This window comes from Phyllostomus discolor, chromosome 4, assembly GCF_004126475.2.
Source record: "Phyllostomus discolor isolate MPI-MPIP mPhyDis1 chromosome 4, mPhyDis1.pri.v3, whole genome shotgun sequence".
Taxonomy (NCBI): Eukaryota; Metazoa; Chordata; class Mammalia; order Chiroptera; family Phyllostomidae; genus Phyllostomus; species Phyllostomus discolor.
Genome location: NC_040906.2, coordinates 179,456,253 through 179,474,768, shown reverse-complemented (window position 1 = coordinate 179,474,768; position 18,516 = coordinate 179,456,253). Strand labels below are relative to the sequence as shown.

The 18,516-nt window shown below is 41.4% G+C and overlaps 1 protein-coding gene across 2 annotated transcripts; it reads right to left on the bottom strand.

Annotated features, from left to right (window-relative positions):
• Positions 1-239: 239 nt before the first annotated feature.
• On the bottom strand, positions 240-10,625 carry HEY2 (hes related family bHLH transcription factor with YRPW motif 2). 2 transcript variants are annotated; one of them, XM_036024652.1, is made up of 6 exons: positions 10,344-10,624; positions 8,332-8,410; positions 8,118-8,201; positions 5,777-5,858; positions 2,889-3,303; positions 240-2,569 (listed from the first exon to the last, which is right to left on the bottom strand). In XM_036024652.1, the coding sequence occupies exons 1-6, from the start codon at positions 10,424-10,426 to the stop codon at positions 2,500-2,502; spliced, it is 813 nt and encodes a 270-aa protein (XP_035880545.1). In that variant the 5' UTR covers positions 10,427-10,624; the 3' UTR covers positions 240-2,499. The 2 variants fall into 2 exon arrangements, with proteins under 2 accessions (XP_035880545.1, XP_028366833.1); XM_028511032.2 differs by having other exon boundaries at positions 240-3,303; positions 10,344-10,625.
• Between the last annotated feature and the right edge of the window lie 7,891 nt (positions 10,626-18,516).

The following is an 18,516-nucleotide window of genomic DNA, read 5'->3' as shown; positions in this document are numbered from 1 at the left end:
TGATTGAGAAAAAGTAATAAGTGACTGAAATTACTGACAATGATTTTCTTTAGGAATACTGACAACCCTTAACAATTAGGTGGCAAGTTGGTATGCAAATATTTAAGTCAATTAAACTGAAAAATAATAACCCATATGCAACTGGAACACAAAAACTGTAAGAAAAAACAAAGAGGAAGAAAAAGGGAAGAAAGGAGGAAGGGCATTTATCTTAAAATATTTAATCCAAATTTTTAAAAAAATCCTGATTTCTAAAAGTTTATATTCCAAAACAGGAAAAGAATTCTTTAAATGCTGATATTACAATTGGCACAGAATCAACTATTAGATCTTAAATAAAAATTATTTCTATGCCATCTGCTCAGAAATCATGGTTAAAAAGCAAACTTCAAATAGTGCTAAATCCATTTTCTTATTTGCTACCTAATTCCATCAGAGCTAACTGAAAATTTAATAACCACAGAGCTTACAGACAGGAGGAACAAGGTGATCTGTTTTGGCTAATTTTTTTACCCACTCCAGACAGAAATTAGACAAACTATAAGCTTAATTTTTTAAAACTAAAATAATGTAAGAAGCCTCCCACTCCTCCTCTAGCTTTGAGCATAAGTGAAGTGCATAATAAAAACATTCTTTTTTATTTTTCATGTGCTTGGCCCAATAGCTTTAGGAACTCTGAAATACTCTTTCAGGCTTTATTGAATGAGAAATATCTGCATACTTTCTACAGCATCAAAAAGAAATTTTCACTGAGGTAGATATAGGGTTCATCATCAGGAGGCATCTATAGGCCTATCATGTATGCATGTGATTTTCACAAACACTCTACAAATGTTTCTGAGTTACAAAATGTATGACACATTGTAGTAGCTTATTATTCTGTGATTGGTACATTATTATTTAGAGTTCTTATATTTTCACTTTTCCAAGAAACAAGGTTAAGAATAAAAGGCAGAGAAAACTGATCACTTCCTGTCTTTAAATAATATCATATCCACCAATGTTCAATTGATTTACAAGTTCAGATAAATGCTATTTTCAAGCAAGCTGTGAATTATATCAAATGACTTTGAAGGAGAGAAAGAAAAGCCATGGCTTAACTCCTTAGTGAAAGAAGGCTTTGCTTGAAATTCGTATCAACTTTCTATTCTGTGAAGCAACTCATCCACATAAAAATAGTAAAAAAGGACTCCATTTAATTAGTGATATGTAGATTTTTGCATAGAAAAAGGTTACAAATGCAAAAAAACAAAAACAAAAAACAAAAACCAACCCAGGTACAGTAATTTTAAAACAAATATTTAAAAGTATAATTTTGCATAATGTTTAACATTCTTTTTTATTGCTTTCTCCACACAGCAGAGAAATGAAGTGCATAATAATACATGCTGTGTCCTTATCTTTCAAACATAAAATCTCACGTGCTCAATTTCAATGTATTAAGAGATTATTTTGTCATTAAACAAAATAGACAAAACAAAACCAAAACACCATTATGTAGCACTAGTCTAGGCATGGACAAAACTAATTTATATACATCGCATTGCATACATTCATCTTGGTTGGGGATCAAATGCAATCTTAAACTTGACAAAGAGCATTTAAAAATCGTGGCTTTTCTCTTCCCAATGGTATCTATCTTCCTGTGTGTCACCTCCAGAAATGCAACTTCTCCCAAAAGGATGATAAGAGATAGTACGTTATCAGGACAAAATGAAGAGGATAAATATGTGAAAGTAGTCCCAATGAAACAATAAATTAATCTAAGCGTTTACAAGCTGACATTTTCAAGTTGGCATGGATCAGATAGCCTCGGGTGGGCACACAGTAGGAGAGTGCTCCTAGGCGCACTCTATAAAAGAACGGTTTAGATAAAAAGCACCACATTTTGAGCCAGGAAAGAGAAAGGTGCCTAGGGGCGTGCAGGCGGGGCAGAATGCTTGTTAATCTGAGCAACTGAGGGAGTAACTGCTTATACCAATTCACTGCTGAATGTTGCTACTTGGCAAGTCTGTACAAAGAAAGCAAAGTAAGGTAAAACTAGGCCTTTCAACTTGAAAATTATTTTCAGCACTCCTTTTGGCCAATAAAAACCTGTTGGTTTCAACAGGGTACTCTTCTCTGGCATTGTATGTCTGCAGCTTAACACAAGCCTCTGTCCCTTTCCTTTCTTAACCTAACTTCTATGCTCTGTCCTTGTGCAATGTTACATGTTCAGAAAAAAACTTCACTAGCTCAGGCACTTATAAAACACTTATATATTTTTTTTCCATCCAGTTTCAAGAGAATTCAGTCAGGGCACTTTTCTTCTCCAATGTAGATACACTGATGCACTGCCGGATGGTACAGTCTGTATATTTTCCAGGAAAACTCTAAATGGAAGCAAGTGTGAAGTTTTCAAAAGTTGTCGATGTCAGTTACCAAGCTGCCTTAAACAACAAAAAGGGGAGAAAAAGGTAATACCACATTTCCACTTCTGAGGTTTGTGTCCAAATAGCTTTATTGTTGCTTTGTGGATCTGTAGACATCCGTATGGCTACCTTCAGGGTGCGGACGTTTTAAGCTGACTCTGAAATGAAGGACATTCAGTTACTATTGCAAGAAGTTCAGTGAAAACCTAAAAGGCGCCTACTTCTGTCCCCCAGGGCCGGTACGGTTTACTGTTTGTTCCACTGCTTGTCTGCTGCGGACTGGACGTGGCTGACACCGATAAGGGCGGGCTGATGGCTGTGGCGGCGGCCACTGCTGCAGCTGCGTTTGGGGGGAGCATGGGGAAGGCCCCTGCGAAGGACAGAGGGAAGCTGTGCGCTGCTGCGGTGGCTGCTGCAGCAGCTGCGTGGACAGTGGCTGAGAGGGACAGGAGGGAGGTGGAGAGGGGTGGCACACACGGGGCAACGCTGCCTGTCGATGGCATCCGAAGGGCGGAATCTGCGTGGGCAAACGTGGCTGTGAGGAGAGCAGAGCCATGTGCAGAAGGCACTTCTGAAGTTGTGGAGAGGCGACAAGGCGTTGACTCCGAGGCGTGGAGTCCGTTGGGTTGGAGCAGGGCTGCAGGGAGGTGGTGGAAGGCTGCAGCCCAGTGGTGCGGATGTAGCGGGTGGTGGTGGTGGGCCAGGGAGGACGTCATTGCCGCTGCCTCCCGCTGCGAGGCACAGGTGCTGAGATGAGAGACCAGTCGCACCCGCAGTGGATCTGACGAGTCCAGGCCTTCCACCGAGCTCAGATACCTAGCCACTTCTGTTAAGCACTCACGGAATCCAATGCTCATGAAGTCCATGGCAAGGGCATGGGCATCAAAGTAACCTAAAAACAGGTTTGAGCCAAGTGGGGGCCAGGAGAGAAGAGAGAGGAAGGAGAAAATTATCCAGGTACTAAGAGTCCCACCAACTTTATTCCACTCTGTCCTTCAGAATGTATAAACAAAGGACAATCCTTCCTGAAAACGATGCCAACTATGTATGGTTGTAATTTTTGCAGAAGTTAAGGGAGTTTACTTTGCAACTCATGTGTGTGACAATTCTAGCAATGCTATATACAACAGTTGTTTTTGCAACCAAATATCACAGTGTGGGGGGGGGGGGGAATTAAGAAGATCCATGTTTCAAATGCTTACAGAAAAAAAATGGCATCTCTCCTTTAGTACTGTGTAATAGTGAAATTCCCCAGTCAACTTCTTCACGGTAATACAGAGTTCCAGTCTCTCTGTCTCTGTCGCATGGCTTGAAGATTGAAGGGTCCTTACAGCAGTTGTGAGTCTTGGAAGATGTGAGCCCACACTGCCAGCCCCTCTTCAAGGCCCACACGTTATCCTGCTTGATGACTGGTTTAATGACTTAGCTATCAGGCCACTTATATGTGCTTGCTTGGAAATGTGTGTTCATAAACTATTCTGGGATAAATTTTAGGACTTTTCAGGTAGCCAAGAATAACAACCAAGATGGAACTTAGTTTTTATAAGAAGGCATAAGAACAATGATACTTTTTAGAAGTATACCTCATGCCAAATATTTGAAACCCTGATAAGGACTCTTAGTCTTGTGGTTACCAATGCCAAGGGAGGCAGAGAAATCCAACGACTTTCCTTGCACCATCACTCACTCAGTTGGCCTCCCGATACCCCACGGCAGCAGGTGCAGAGACGGCCTCATGGGGCTGCAGGGGCCTCCGAGCTCGGAGTACTTGTGCGGGCCTCCCTGTGGAGCAGTGCACTTCTGCATCTGCTCACAGGCGAGGCAGCAGCCAAGCTGGGCTGCAGCCTGTTTTTAAGACTTCATTTTGTTTTCTTCCCCATTATGTAAAAATGTTTGCATCCTACACTTTGGGTTCTATTTCAAACAGTAGAATTAAAAAAAAAAATGCCCATCCATTCAGGACGGTTCCCTGAGAAAATGCAACCCAGGTTAGGCCACACCATGTGGGCTTGCCGGCACAATGACCAGTCCTACCTGACACACAAACATCCAAATGCAAACAGGAGATTAGAAATGATCTTTTTCCCTTTTTTCTTCTTTTCCTGTCCCCCACCCCAAACCCCCATTAAATCAGAGCTAGGACTCAGTAGACTCAGTATAATGCAGCTATTCCAAATGAAGTGACTCTAGGATTATTTTCATTGTCGTTTTCAGATTTTGGTTGGACTTGGACTTTTGGCACCTTGGAGAGGTGATAGTCGGGACTGTGTTCCATGGGTCCTCTGCAGTATGGCCATTGTGGAGTTAAAAAATGAACGACTCCCATACCAACTGGTAAACAGCTTCTTGCCTCCAATGCCCTGTTCCTGCCATGGTCTAGGGCAAACTATGACACTACACAGTAAAAAGGCTGACAGCACAGCAGCCTCTAGAGTATAGGTGCAGCAGCACTTAGTCCCTTGTGGTATCCCGTCCTTACTGAGTTGTCAAATATATTAAATAACACCCTTGGCTAAGGTGAATAGCAAAGGCTTGTTTGAAGGGTGAAAAAGAGACAAAAGGGTGAAATCCAGTCTGAGTGAGAAATGGGATGATAAAATCTGAATGAATATTACAAGCTTTTGCAATCTCAAGTCTATGTTTAGCATGAGGTAAGAGTCTGTCCCTGACCCTCTGGACAATTTTCCCAAACTCACTATGGAATACAGAGGACATCTCTCCAGGGCACTGGACTTAGGCCACCTTCTCCTGCTTGCTCTTGGCAGGAATGACTGCTCTATTAACAGTTCCCAGTAGAGACTCACTACCTACACTTCAAATGCTCTGTCTGGTCTGAATCCAAGGCCAACCAAAATCTGAACAGAACAATGGAAAACATTCTAGAGTCACTTCCTTTGAAAGCTGCATTATACTGAGTTCTAGCTCAGATTTCATGGCGGGGAGGGTGGGGTTGGGGACAGGGAAACAAGAAAAAGAAAGAAAGGTTGCCTCTAACCTCCTGCTTATGTTTGAATGTTTGTGTATTTGTTTTGTCTTTCTGTACAGATTCCAGCGTGCGCTTCTGAAGTCCCAAACAAATCTCTGACCAGGCAGCTGTGAATGAAGCTTTACTCCCACAGTATTATGAAAGCAAACACAAGCCCAGGGTCAAGTGCTTCTTTTGTCCCAGAAGTTCTTTCCCACGAGTTCAATCCTGCCATTAGCATTGATTTCCACGGCTTTAATCTGGGACCTCCTATCTCAGCTTGTTAAAGAACTGTTCAACTATGACTTCCTTACAATCTTGGGAGGGGTGGGCAGGGAATGAAAAAAAAAAAAAAAGAAAAGAAAAGTGGAGGGGGGCGGAAATGAAGTCACCTACTTACCTTTACCCCCAGTTGCTTGAAGCATCTTCAAATGATCCACTGTCATTTGTAATATTTCAGCTTTTTCTAACTTTGCAGACCCCTGAATAAACAAATAATAAGGTCTTATAAATCCTATCAAAACTAATTAGGAACATTTTACATCAGGTTTTCAATTTTCCCTCTCACTAGAAAATTCTAAGTTTAATTTTTTCACAGAAAAATCTGAGTTCCTTCAAGCTTTAAATGAAAACACTAATTGCTTGTCACACCTAATGACAAATATTTGACATTTTAACTTTAAATTATTTTATTAATTTGAGAGAGAGAGAAAGGGGAACATCAATTTGTTGTAGTGCCCACTTATACATTCATTAGCTGTTTCTTCTATGTGTCCTGAATGGTGATCGAACCTGTGACCTTGGCGAATAGAGGCAACACTCTAACCTAACTGAGATACCTGGCCAGGGCCATTTCAACTTTTAAAGACTAAAAGACATAATAAATATTTTTTATCATAAGAATAACTACCAATATCACTCAACAAAAATTATTACAACTGCAAAAATCTCAAACTTTGCATTCAATCAGTATCTTGGTTAATAGTATACTTAATTTTTATTACCAATTATATATAGAACATCCAATAGTCCTATATGATGCCGAAGTCTAGATCACTTGAATACAACTCTGGAGGTTAAAAACATAGGATCTTAAATTGTTGTTGAAAATATATATATTTTTTAAAAATTCAAGTAAGTGTTTAAGGTAAGGTAATTCATACAAACCACCAGTAAGCAGACCCAAAAATAAAAGGGAAGATTTAGTATTTTCCTCCATAACTACCAGCAGGTGTCACTGTGAATTCCAAGATAAATAAGAAAGCATAATTTACAACTTATCTAGTAAGTATCAGCAATGTGTAAGGATATTTAAACCCTTTAAAATAGTTAAAAAAATTTTTTTTCTCATTACCATTTAGTCTCCTTATAAAATTGTCTTGGGAATGTATTTTTATGTTTCCCCCTTTTAAAATTAGGCAACCCCTGGAAACCAATTGAAAAATCTATCACCTCAAGCTGCCTCAGAGTGCTGTGGGTGGCTTCTAATTTCCTGGAAGAGCTCAATAATTAAATCAATATGTTTCTCTGAAAAGGAAACTGAAGTTTATGCTTTGCTTGTTTTGTGAAAATTACCAGCACAATGCCAGTTACTTAAATTGTTTGAAAGAACACTCTTCTAAGTCATACTGTGACAGGGCCAGCTCACTACGTGTTGGTAGCCAAGCTTTGCAAATGAGAAAGTCTGTGTTTACGGTGACTACTGAATAACTGAGGTCTGAGGTTTGCTTTTAAGGTTTAAGTCAACATTTAAGAGGGGAAAAATATAACATACAAAAAAAATTCACTACACTAATGGCGCCTCATAACTGTAAACATTTCAATACTCAAAGTAAAAATATCACAGAATACTGATATTTTCATTTTCAGCCTCTTGTCATTGAAAGAGTGCTACTAATCAAAACTGTAATTTCTGTATTACATTTACTTAATCAAAGACAGTTTCATCATACAGAATGGGTGCCTGTGTTTCTCTTACAAATGTATAATCAATAGCATATTATATCTTGTACTTCCATCAGTGTTCAATGTTTCCATGAAGATACATGGTAGTTTCCATGAAAATGACTAATAATAAAATTGCAGTTTCTGGATAATTTCCAAGGGCTTTATAATGTTTGTGGCTCATGAAATAAGTGTGCAAAATCTTTTTTTTTGGTAAAGGAATACTTACTTGAATTCTGAATAGGGCATATGGCTAGTTTGATTTTAACCAAACCTCCAAAAAGATGCTGCAAATCGAACATCATTCTGTTAACCCAGAAATAAAACCATGTGGATTGATCAATAAATTTTATTAGTATTATTACTAAGGAAATAGAGCTTGAGATGGTACTTCCTGGGCTTTCATCATTTTTAAAATAAATAAGCTTACTTTTTAAAAAACTGCTTGAAACAAAAAATGAAATTTCACATATTTTTTTTTGAAGAATACTACATACATCTTGGTTTTAAACAAAACCACTACTGGTCTTCATAGAAAGAACAGAGAAAGCATGAACACTGTTACCCTTAAGGGGAAAATAAGCTCAAGAATGGAAATGTTTTGCGACTTCACCATGGATTATGTTTTTAATAGTTTTGCCACAACAAAGCATTTTACTGAAATCACTGCTATGTGCCAGATCAGGGCACATACACCATTATTTTAATGAGCTTTAACAGGAACCCACATTCCCAGATGAGAGAATCAGGTTTTTTAAGCTTTTTGGTTGGAGTGGTCAGGGGTGAGGGTAGCTTACTTGTTTTTCAAACGCTGTTGGCACCAGTCGTCTCAACTCGGATAAACTGTTATTTATCCGATCTCGACGCCTTTTCTCTATTATCTATCCCGAAAAAGCAAAACAACAAAAATTTATAAATACACAAATGATAAAATGACTCGTAATGGAAAGATATAACTATTACACGTTAGGCTGGACTGCATGAAATAAAAAGAAAAAAAAAATCACATACCCCTCTCCTTTTCTTTCTTGCCATTATCTGAGATGTTGTTGTTGGAGAATTCGATCTAATCACAGAGCTAGAACTTTGTCTATGAAATAGGAAGAGTATGTCAGGTGCTGCATTAACATAACAATAGTTTCTTCAGAGTACTTGATGGCACCCATTAATATTGAGAGTGACTGCACAGTTCAGGTCTGTGTTACCTTATTCTAAATTCTTGCTTTACTCTTCACATACTTTGCTTTCAGCCTGTATTTTCAGGTAGGATCCTGTCCTTTATTCCCCCCAAGCTTTAATGAGTATTCCAGATACCAAATCGACTGGCAAAAATATCCCTAAACTTTTACTAAGTCTCCCAGGGAAATAATTATGGGCAGTCAGGGTGAGAAATTAGATAATAGTACTTCCTACTTGTACTCATAAATGTTTCTTAAAAGTCAACTAATCTATAATGGCATCCTCCTCTTTCCGGTCAGACATACTGAACAAAGCAAAGCTATTTTAAAATAAAGGCCATGTTTAGTACCACTATCAAACAGATACACAGTCATCACATGTCAAACTGTTGTCTCTAGATGCAATCATAAAATAAACTGAAGTTGTCTATTTCAATTAGTCATATTTCACAAGGAAAAAAATGACAAACTTAATGTTTTGTATACTAATCTTCCAAAAGAATGTCCCAAATTAAATATGCTACTGGTAGGAAAATGAAAATTAGATCAACTACTAGGTAAGTGTTTTACTTTGAAAATTAAATGTGTGGGTGAATAACTTTGTGCCTTCAACCTGAGCTTAAACAAGTCTCAGAGCTGCAACTCATCTTGAGTTTCCTCATGAAAAAGTATTTTATATTGAAAGTTTAATACAATCTTACTTTGTTACTTAGAATTTTTGACATCCTTTCTAGTTTGTATCTGCTACTCTTCATAATTCATAGATCCTATGCTTCTTTATGTTCTCAGATTCTCTGGGTTCCTATTATTTGTTCATTTTAGAAATGTTGCACACACCAGGTTCTTATTACCTCATCTTCTCACTTCTGGATCTTATTTCTGAATTAACTGTCTTCCTCATTCCCACCCCTTTTCAACTGGTTTCGCCTTTCACATGACATCTTCTGTTTTTCTGATCTTATTCTTTGACACAAGAACATTTTAATAATTAGAAGATACGTTGCAAACAACGTTTCATGTAAATATCTTTGCTCTTGCTGATTTCAGACTTTGGTTGGTATGTATTAGAATAACAGCACTGAAGGAACAAAAACGGTACTGAAAGTTTTCCAAAGGTAGGAAGAATTTTGCTCTCTGAGTGACAGCTGCAGATAAATAATTAAGGTGCTTCTGGGGATGCCCATTAGAAACAATTATCATTTGACCCGCCTTGGCACTAAAATGCCTCAGTAATCTCCCTCTGTCACTGAAACTGGAGGTCTGGCTTCTGTGATCAAGACCACGATCTCTTCCAGACTTAAGAATGAGTAGTCAAAGAGACGATGCCGAAATGATCTGTCACTCACTCTACTGTCAGCCAAGTCACACAGTCAACCTGGAAAGCTCAACCTAGTTAGACGTTACATAGTAAATTGCTTTAATTTCTCCAAGTAAGCAAGTTATCTTTTCGGTCTCTTTAAAAATAAAAATTTGATTTTCTTTTCACTTGGCTCATTTTTCGAACGCACCCCAAATAGTTTCAGTGTCGGTGCGTCGACAGTCGCCGGGACCTGTTTGTCCGCGGGCCCTACGCTGACAGCCAGACACCCTCCCTCGCCAACTCCTTCACTTTCAGTCGCGTCCCCCTGTCCTCTGCGCCCCACCCCTAGGGTGAAAACCGACATCCCTCGCCCCACCCAACGCAGGCTTCTGAGCACCCATCACTCAAGAGTTTTCTCGAGCAAAACTTTTCCCTCTTCGTTAAGACGCCGCAGAAAAGAGCCTAGAGATTTCCAAGGAGCGGCTCCTACACAAAGCTCCCCGACGCCTCGGGCTCCGGGCAGCTCTCGCAGAGCCCGCGCTCACCCCGAGTAATTGTTCTCGCTCCCCACGTCAATGGTCTCGTCCATGTCGCTCTCGGAGGTCGTCTCCTCGCAAGGGCGCTTCATCGCGGTGAAGACGGCGCGGGGCGCAGCCCGGCCGGAGCCACGAATGCCGAGCGTGGCGCAGCGACCTCCCTGTCTGCCTCCTCCCTCCCTCCCTCCCTCCCTCGGCCCGGGGAGGCGCAGCTCGGGCGCCGGCGCGGTCTGCTCCTCCAGGCTCTTTCCCACGCCGCAGCCCAGCTCGGCCGCAAGAGCCGGCGCCGGCCACGCCCCCCCAGCGGGCGGGGCCACCTCTTAAGCCTCCGCGTGCTTACCCCCGCCACCCCGGTGGGTACCGCCTCCTCCGGGTCGACGTGGACTGCAATTGGCTGGGGCGAAGAGGCGGGGCCGCACTCGACCTTGCCCGCCGGGAGGCTCAGGCTGAAGCGTGGGAACACAGCCTCACACCTGGGCCCTAGGAGCCGCGCTCTGGAAGGGAGAGGCGGTGGCGAGAGTGAGCGCCAGGCTGCTGTCTATCCAGGAAAGAGCGCAGAGGTGGGGGCCGGCACCGCGAGGGCGGGTCGGCCCGGGGCGGGCGTTTGGACCTCGGGCCTTGGCCCTTTTTCTCACCCCGCCGTCTGCCGGTAGAGTTTCAGTCCTGAGTTTAAAGAATAACCCCAAGCGCGTGGCTGAGTTTGAGCGAGCGTGTGTGACGTCGGGAGGCGCGGTGGCTTAACCAAGCCGCCCCACTCGGCTGGTCTTGGCTGGACCAAAACTGCTGACTGGCTGACCCCGGCGGTCACATTTGCCCTCTGGGGTTTTTGAAAACCTTAAATCAGAGTTACTTTCCTCCCTGGCAATTCCCGAGGCTCATTACGCGGCCTCTGGGCTGCGAGCAGATAAGCACGTGAGTTTTCCCTACCCGGTACACCTAACCGCTGGCGGTCGGAGGGTCTGAGGTTGGCCCCCACACGATTTTCAATTTGCTCTACGTCATTTATTTCCATTTGGCCACTGGGGCTGTGGATAGTGGATCCCACTGAGTAGACCGTGCCTGGAGTTGTGTCTACTGTGGTGGCAGGAAAGACTAGACCAATACTGCGGGTATTTCAGGACACAATTTTGGTAGGTTTTCAAGTTCGAGTTTTTCGGGCTTGGATTATCCAGATAATTTTAATTTTCCACTCTTCCTGGTGTGTGCAATCGTAGTGGTAATTTTAATTAGAATACCGGAAGTGAAAAATCACTCTGGAAATTGAATTTGTTTTCTAAAGTTCGAATTCGTGTCCCGTCTTCAGTGCATCGGAAACTGCGGGTTGTAAAAACTCTGGATGTGCTTTGAAAACATGTTTTCAAGCTTCTCTTTACATGCTCTGCGGTACTTTTGAACCGGCTACGCAGACGTGCTTCCGCGAGGGCAGCCGGGGTCGGTTTGCCAGCCCCGGCGCTGCGGTACCGGGAGGCGGGAGGCGCGCTAGTAGGGGTCCAGACGGAGACTCCACTCGTTGCGCCTGGACAGTTCCGTGCTTAGTGGAAAAAAGCCTCCGAGAAAGGGCTACCTATCAGTCTCCACCACCCTTCGCCACGGACCGATTCATATTTTCCTGGAGATCTGCTAAGGGCGTCCCTTTGACACCCTTAGTCTATGCCCACACCAGATCCGCGCGGGACTGGGAGGAGTACGGGAAAGGATGCGACGTGAAAGACCGGGCCCGGCGGGGGTTTGGCAGGGGGAGCACGGGAAGGATTTGCAGCCAGCGTGTTAAGCCCTCATTAAAACACAAAACCTCTTCCCCACACGCCCTCTTTTTTCTACGGTCCCCACCGCCGTGCCTGCAATAACCGTGTGAACAGAAACCCGAAACGCTCCATCCTGACTTCTGAAACTTAACCCGGGGCAAAGCACACAGTCGGCGGGGGCCGGGCGAGGCCTGCTGTGGCTGGACAGGGTCAGCTCAGGACAATGGGGCCTCGGGAGGCGGTGACCCGGCCCCCGCTCCCCAGCACTGCGGTCGGCCTTAGGGCGGGACCCGTCCCGCGCAGGTCTCAGGCTGCAGCACCGGCGTTCTGAGCGCGCATCCCACACGTCCCGACCTCCCACGACGCCACCCGGCGCCCTGTCCCCGCCGCCCAGCGAGTGAAGAGCCGGGCGCTCGCGGATGCGCCGCCCGGTCTCCTCGGAGGCTTCGATGATCCTGTGGCCAGTTCGCACACAGGAGCGGTAGAAAGCTCCACAGCCGGCCTGGCGTGTGCTCGACCTTAACAACTTGAAGCGAGGGCTGTAACGTTTTTCTGAAAGCGAATGCCTACAGGTGCAATTAACATTCGCCATGCGAGCGAATTAGCAGACGCTTCCAATGCCGAGGTCAAAACCCGAGATCGTCGTTGAAAAAAAAAATTAGTCCTTTTTCACTATTTTGGTGTATTTGATAGCAATAATTAAGAAGTATGGCAAATAAGGAAAAGGTTTGCTTCCAATAAAGTAGCAACTGGGTATAGTTTTCCCATATTCATTTTACAGTCTCAACCGCTGTTCCGTGTTATAAAGAAAAATAGAGCGAGGACGTTTGAAAACCACACATGGATTTAATGTCGCTTAAATATATTTTATAAGCAAAGAGGATCATATTCTACAAGCGGTTAGAACAATACACTGTACTCGGTATGTAAGTGTTAAACGAATGAACGCACAGGGCCAAAAAAATAATCGGCGTTTTGAACACCCTGAAAAGATTAATATGATCACTTCTCTGCAAAATATTTAACCGCAATTAGGCAGCACGAGATTTATCCATTAGGCCTCCTATTCCCTGGTTAGGCGCCTTGTCTGGTGTCTTCCACAGAAAGTGTCTCTCGGGTCAGAGTGGGAGGAAACTCGGTAACATGCCCCAGCATTCCTGAAAACGGTTGCGGGTTGTAGGGGACTGAGCGAGGGGGCGGTGCATGGTGGAGAGAAAGAACAGCTGAGATGAGAAAACCGCGGGATTTCAAGCCTCATCGCCCTTCAGCGACATCCTTTTCAAGGAAAGTTGGTCGAGGGCTTCCTAAGAGCCGGGGCAGAAGAAAAGATGTCCGCACCCAGAGCAAACCCAGTTCTTTCCTTTTCAAAGATTTGCACAATGAAATAATTAGACCGAAAGATACGAGGGACTTGCCTACAAACGAAATGCCATTAGGAAAGAAAGCCCGGGATTACGGATCTAAAGGGAATGGAGGAGGGGAGAATCGGCCGACTTCCCGAAATTGGTCATTTCGCTGGTGTTCGGTGCTTACGTGATTTAAACTCAAAGACGGGAGAGTGAGATGTTGAATGCCAAGATCTGGAAACACCTGACTCTCAGTGGCCCTGATCCCCTCCCCCAACTCTTCCCCTACCCTCTTAATACTATAAAGTTACACTTTATACACCTGTATTTATAAGTTTGGCGATCTTGACCTAGGCTTACCTTGTTCCACAAATTTGAATTATGTTGCACAAATTAATGTAGTGATTACTACAATTCTAAAATTCCCCTTGCAGCATTTTGGGAATGAACATGAGGTCTTTAAAAAAATTCTTCTTGGTCTGTTTTTTTTCTTCTTTAGAGCATTCTGATTTCTCAGAATCAGTTGTCACACTTCATTTGTGGCTTCTCTGAATCCTTTGAGGTGCTGCTTAGAATTACTTAAAAAGTTTCTGGTCACTTCAGTATTTGGGTTCTCGTAGAAAGTCACTAAGGCAGGACACCACTTTAAAAAAAACAGCCTTAACTTAGTTTTTCAGTGAAATATAGGCAGCTCTGTTACTTTAACAATTTACTTAGTCTGAGAAGCCTAAGTGCACACCCGGCAAATTAAGCCCAATGTTTTGCCCTATGTGAAATGTTATAATTGTTACATAGTTTCTCTTGCAAAGGGAAGACAAGATTGCCCTGGGAAATGCTAGTCTATTTTCCATTGCTGGGGCAGGTGACACAGGTCCTGCATCTGTAGGCAGCTTGTTGGTTGCCTTCCCTAAGGACCGGGCTATTGTGAGCTGGCAATGCTTTCAAGTGTGTATAAGAATTCTGCACCCTGAGAATGGAGGCCAGGGGCAAAATCCCTGTAAATTTCAGTACCTTCTCAGCATCAAGCTGGCATCAGGCAGGCCAACGTAGTGTCACCGTGTGACACATATTTTCAAGTCCGTACAGCAAAACAAAACTGAAAGCAAGGGCAAATTCAGGCCCACCAACCTTAAAGTCATTGATAAAACTGGTTAACTAGGTAATTATTCTTGCCTGGTCAGCCACACAAAGAGCATGGTGTTTTTTGGCTTGCTCCAATAGGTGCTACTTATTTGTTACATCAGGAACTCCAAGGTAGGAAATCTAAGATGCAAAGCCCCCTTTCTTGGAAGTCAGAATGTTTAAATTGATCTCTGTTATTATGGGACAATTTATTTGAAAGCTTTTATTTCATGAGTGGTGGTATTATTAGTGCTAGCATATGTGGGTTGCTTTTATTGCAGGAACTTGAGAAGATTGTATCATTAAGTAGCCAGTTTTCCTATCAACAACAGTCAAAACTCTATTTTAACTTCCTTTTTGTGAGGGTTAAATTGATGTTGGCAGACTTTCCTTTTAAGGATTAAAAAAATTCTGTCAAAGTTGGTTTGATTGACAAATTTTCTCTTAAGGGTACAGTTAGATACAGTCACTTTTTTCATGAAAATCGTATTTTAAAATAACTACATCCCCTTGTCCTAGAATGAAATGACACATAGCGGATGCACAATAAATGGCTTGGAATGAATTTCTTGTTGAAATTAATGAACTCACTGTTTTTTCCATATGCATAGTATTTAGATACATTCGAATAATAAAATTAAGCAACCATGAACCAGAAAAACCATGTAAGAATGGAGAGGATATACTTAAACATGAGTGGGAAAGCATTTATTATGAATGAGCCCTTAGTTCATCTCTGAGCTTCCTGGCAGCCAGGTGAGAAAGAGAAACACTGTTAGTGAGTTTTCTAATTCTTATAATTAGAAAAGATGAACCACATTGCTTTTCAAAAAAGAGAAATTTTATCCAGTTGCTGAATTTTAAAAGAACTACTGCCTTGTTCACAGACCTTAAAATTTTTATTTAAAACCATTATTTTCTTTGTCTAAAATTCTTCCCCAAGTATGTGTGTTAATTATAGCATAAGTAATAACATTCATAATATGCATAGATGAAGATAATAGTTTATCTCCTGTGAGGTGAATAAGCCATCTTCTAAAGTCTCAAGATCAATTAGCTGACATTAATAGGACAGTACCTCACAAAGCTACAAAAACATGGATTCCTTCTAAAAAAGTTTTGCTTTGAGTTTCAGAAAAAAATCAATGATTCCTGGAGCTGGTTGATTGGCATTACTTTATGAAAGTGAAAGAGAGAGGCTCTATAGGTTTCTGAAATGTCAAGCGCTGTGGAAGATTTTAAGACAGAGTATTTTCCCCTAGAATGCAAATGAACATCTCTATTTTCTCAACACTTGCATCAGATCAATTTATTAGATGTGTGCACATTTATGTGTTTATCAACTTATTTTTAAATTGATAGATGCCTTTCTAAAGACCTTGTCACAGATTGGAAATAAGAAATTGCCAATTATAGATTTTCTTTGGTAAAAATACAAAATACTGTTGGACCTTCAGGCTTTGCAAACCTATAGAAATATGTACTTTATGAGAAACAGAAAAATAGCAAGTTTCTTTTTCCTAGACACGGCTGTTTTGTTTCTAGCAGATAAGAATTTAACATTCTTGGTATCTATTGGTTCAAAGGCACAGCACAGAAGGTTGTTTTTTCTTTCTGGTTTTAGTCTTCATAATAATTTAATAATATAATAATGGGTTGGGAACATTGGACTAAAATTTTTTAGAGAGAAATTGGATCTTAAGTAATAGTTCATTCCATTTCTGGGAAATTAATGCTTTAAAGAACAGAATAATTCTTTGAGGAATTGTAATATTCATCAGGACAATACAGTCTCTCTGGAAACAGAACATCATGGTGTGTAGCAGAGAGTAGCCAAGCTCAGCTGCAGCCCAGAGACAGGCTGTGTATTGTGCCTTGAGTACATAAGAAAGGTGCACTGTACATTTCACAGCACTTTCAATTTGAGAATCCTAGGGCATGACTGAATCACAATTTGAAACTTAGAGCAAATAGAAAATTAAAAAAATATATAAGTGATGTATATGGGTATACGTGTGTATACCTGTCTATTTACATATGGATAGACATAAAAAGCACAAAATAATTAAAAGGTTTTAAATTGACATGACTCGATCATTAGTATGTAAAAGTCTGTAGTAATATCTGGCACAGGCCAGTAGTAGCTCAAGACAGAGAGGAGTATGCTGCATTTTGTAACTAAACCACCATTTGTAAAATGGAATTTACAAAATTTATGTTTTTGTGTGTATTTTCTCTATTTTCGAAAACTGGAGTCATCTGTGTGTCAATTTATTTTATTTGAGATACTAAAATACCTTTTGTCTATTACATATCTTTTAAAATCAGTTGTTAATGCAATTTAAAAAATATTGTCCCAGAGAAAAGCACATTTTAATATTTTGAACATCTTGGTGCAATGGGAATAAGTTGTGTCGAAGGGTCGGAAGGTTAACTCTGGCTTTCAGGTGGAACACGTGAAAAATCGTGCTGTTTTTACAGCAACCCATGAAATATTGGTAAGTGAACTACATACTTGGGTGCATAAATTCAGTTGAGATAACAAAGATTTGAGCAAAATTTAAAACCAAAGAATTCTAGTTATAATTGTTTTAAGTGTGAATTGGGAGAATAATGGCCGTACTTTAATTTTAAGAGCGAAACACTTTTCTCTTATTAAAAAATGTCGTTTGAAAACTGATATGTTAGGAACGTCACAGTGAGACCTAAAACAGAACTCTGGGGGGAAACAATCTAAAAATGAAACCAGGGAGAGTATAGACAGAGATCACTGACAGAACAGTTAGTGTGTGTAGTTGAAAGTAATCATGATCTGATTTTTCAGACTGTGCCTCTCTTAATTTGTCTGTTCTGATTTCCACGCCACCAAAGCATCGTACACCTCTTTTGAGTAATGCTCCCTGTTAAGCAGTGTGGGTGATACCTGGTGAATACACCTCAGTTCCTGCCCTCAGGAAATAGCAGGGGAAATACAGGAGTCTAAGCATAAACAGCTGTTACACAAGATGGGATGTATTCAAGGCCAAAGTAAAAGGAAAACTGCAGGTTATGGGCACAAAGAGAAAGAAGATTCGTTTTAAAAGGGAGATCTCTTCATTGGCAGCTCCAGCATTTTTGCATATATAAGAGGCAGCACTCCAGCTGGAAGGGTGGGATGGCCCAGAGATAGTTCTATTTCCTTTTAGACAAGCACACCATTTTTATTTAGATGTTATGTTTATTGTGATGTCTTTGTATTGCTGATAGACATTGTGAGGAGGGGCGGTGCCTAATCCAATTGGTGCAATCACAGTATTAAGGGGAAAGTGGCATTTGAACAAAGACTTGAGGAATACCCAGAATAGCTATTACAATCTTAAAAGTGCTGCCTTGGTGATCAGCATTTGTAAAGACACTAGGAGACTGAGGAGTGCAGGTGATTCTTAGGGAAAGATGGGTGATTCTCAGCCGGAGTGAAGGATCTGGAGGAAAAGGGGGTGGGGTGGGGAGGAGTCCTCTTGGGGAAATGAATTAGGCTGTAGTAAAATCCTGTTGGAGCCTCTGTGTCAACCTGGGTGTCCTCTTAAAGTCATTTGAGAGTCACTGGTTCTTTTAGGAGAAATGACACGTTCAAAACTATAATTCATTAGATTCATCCAGTCAAGTTTCTTCCTTGTTTTTGTCTTCATCACTAATTTGAATTGATAACATTATAGTAGAATTCCAGGACAGTTTTTTAAAAAAGAAATTAATCCAATTTTTGATATTCTTTGTTTCCCAATGCAAGTCATTTAACCACCAGAAGAGGATTGTCAGGTAAGACTATTGGCTCAGCCCTTGGGAAATTTACAGCTTTTAGCTGGATTCCTTGGGTTTACTGAGTGTGACCTGATTTAGACAAAAGTACATGTTCACTGCCTGTTTTGTAGTGTATTCACAGAATTATGTCAGGACTTGCACATCAATATTTACAGATTTGTTTTAAAATCG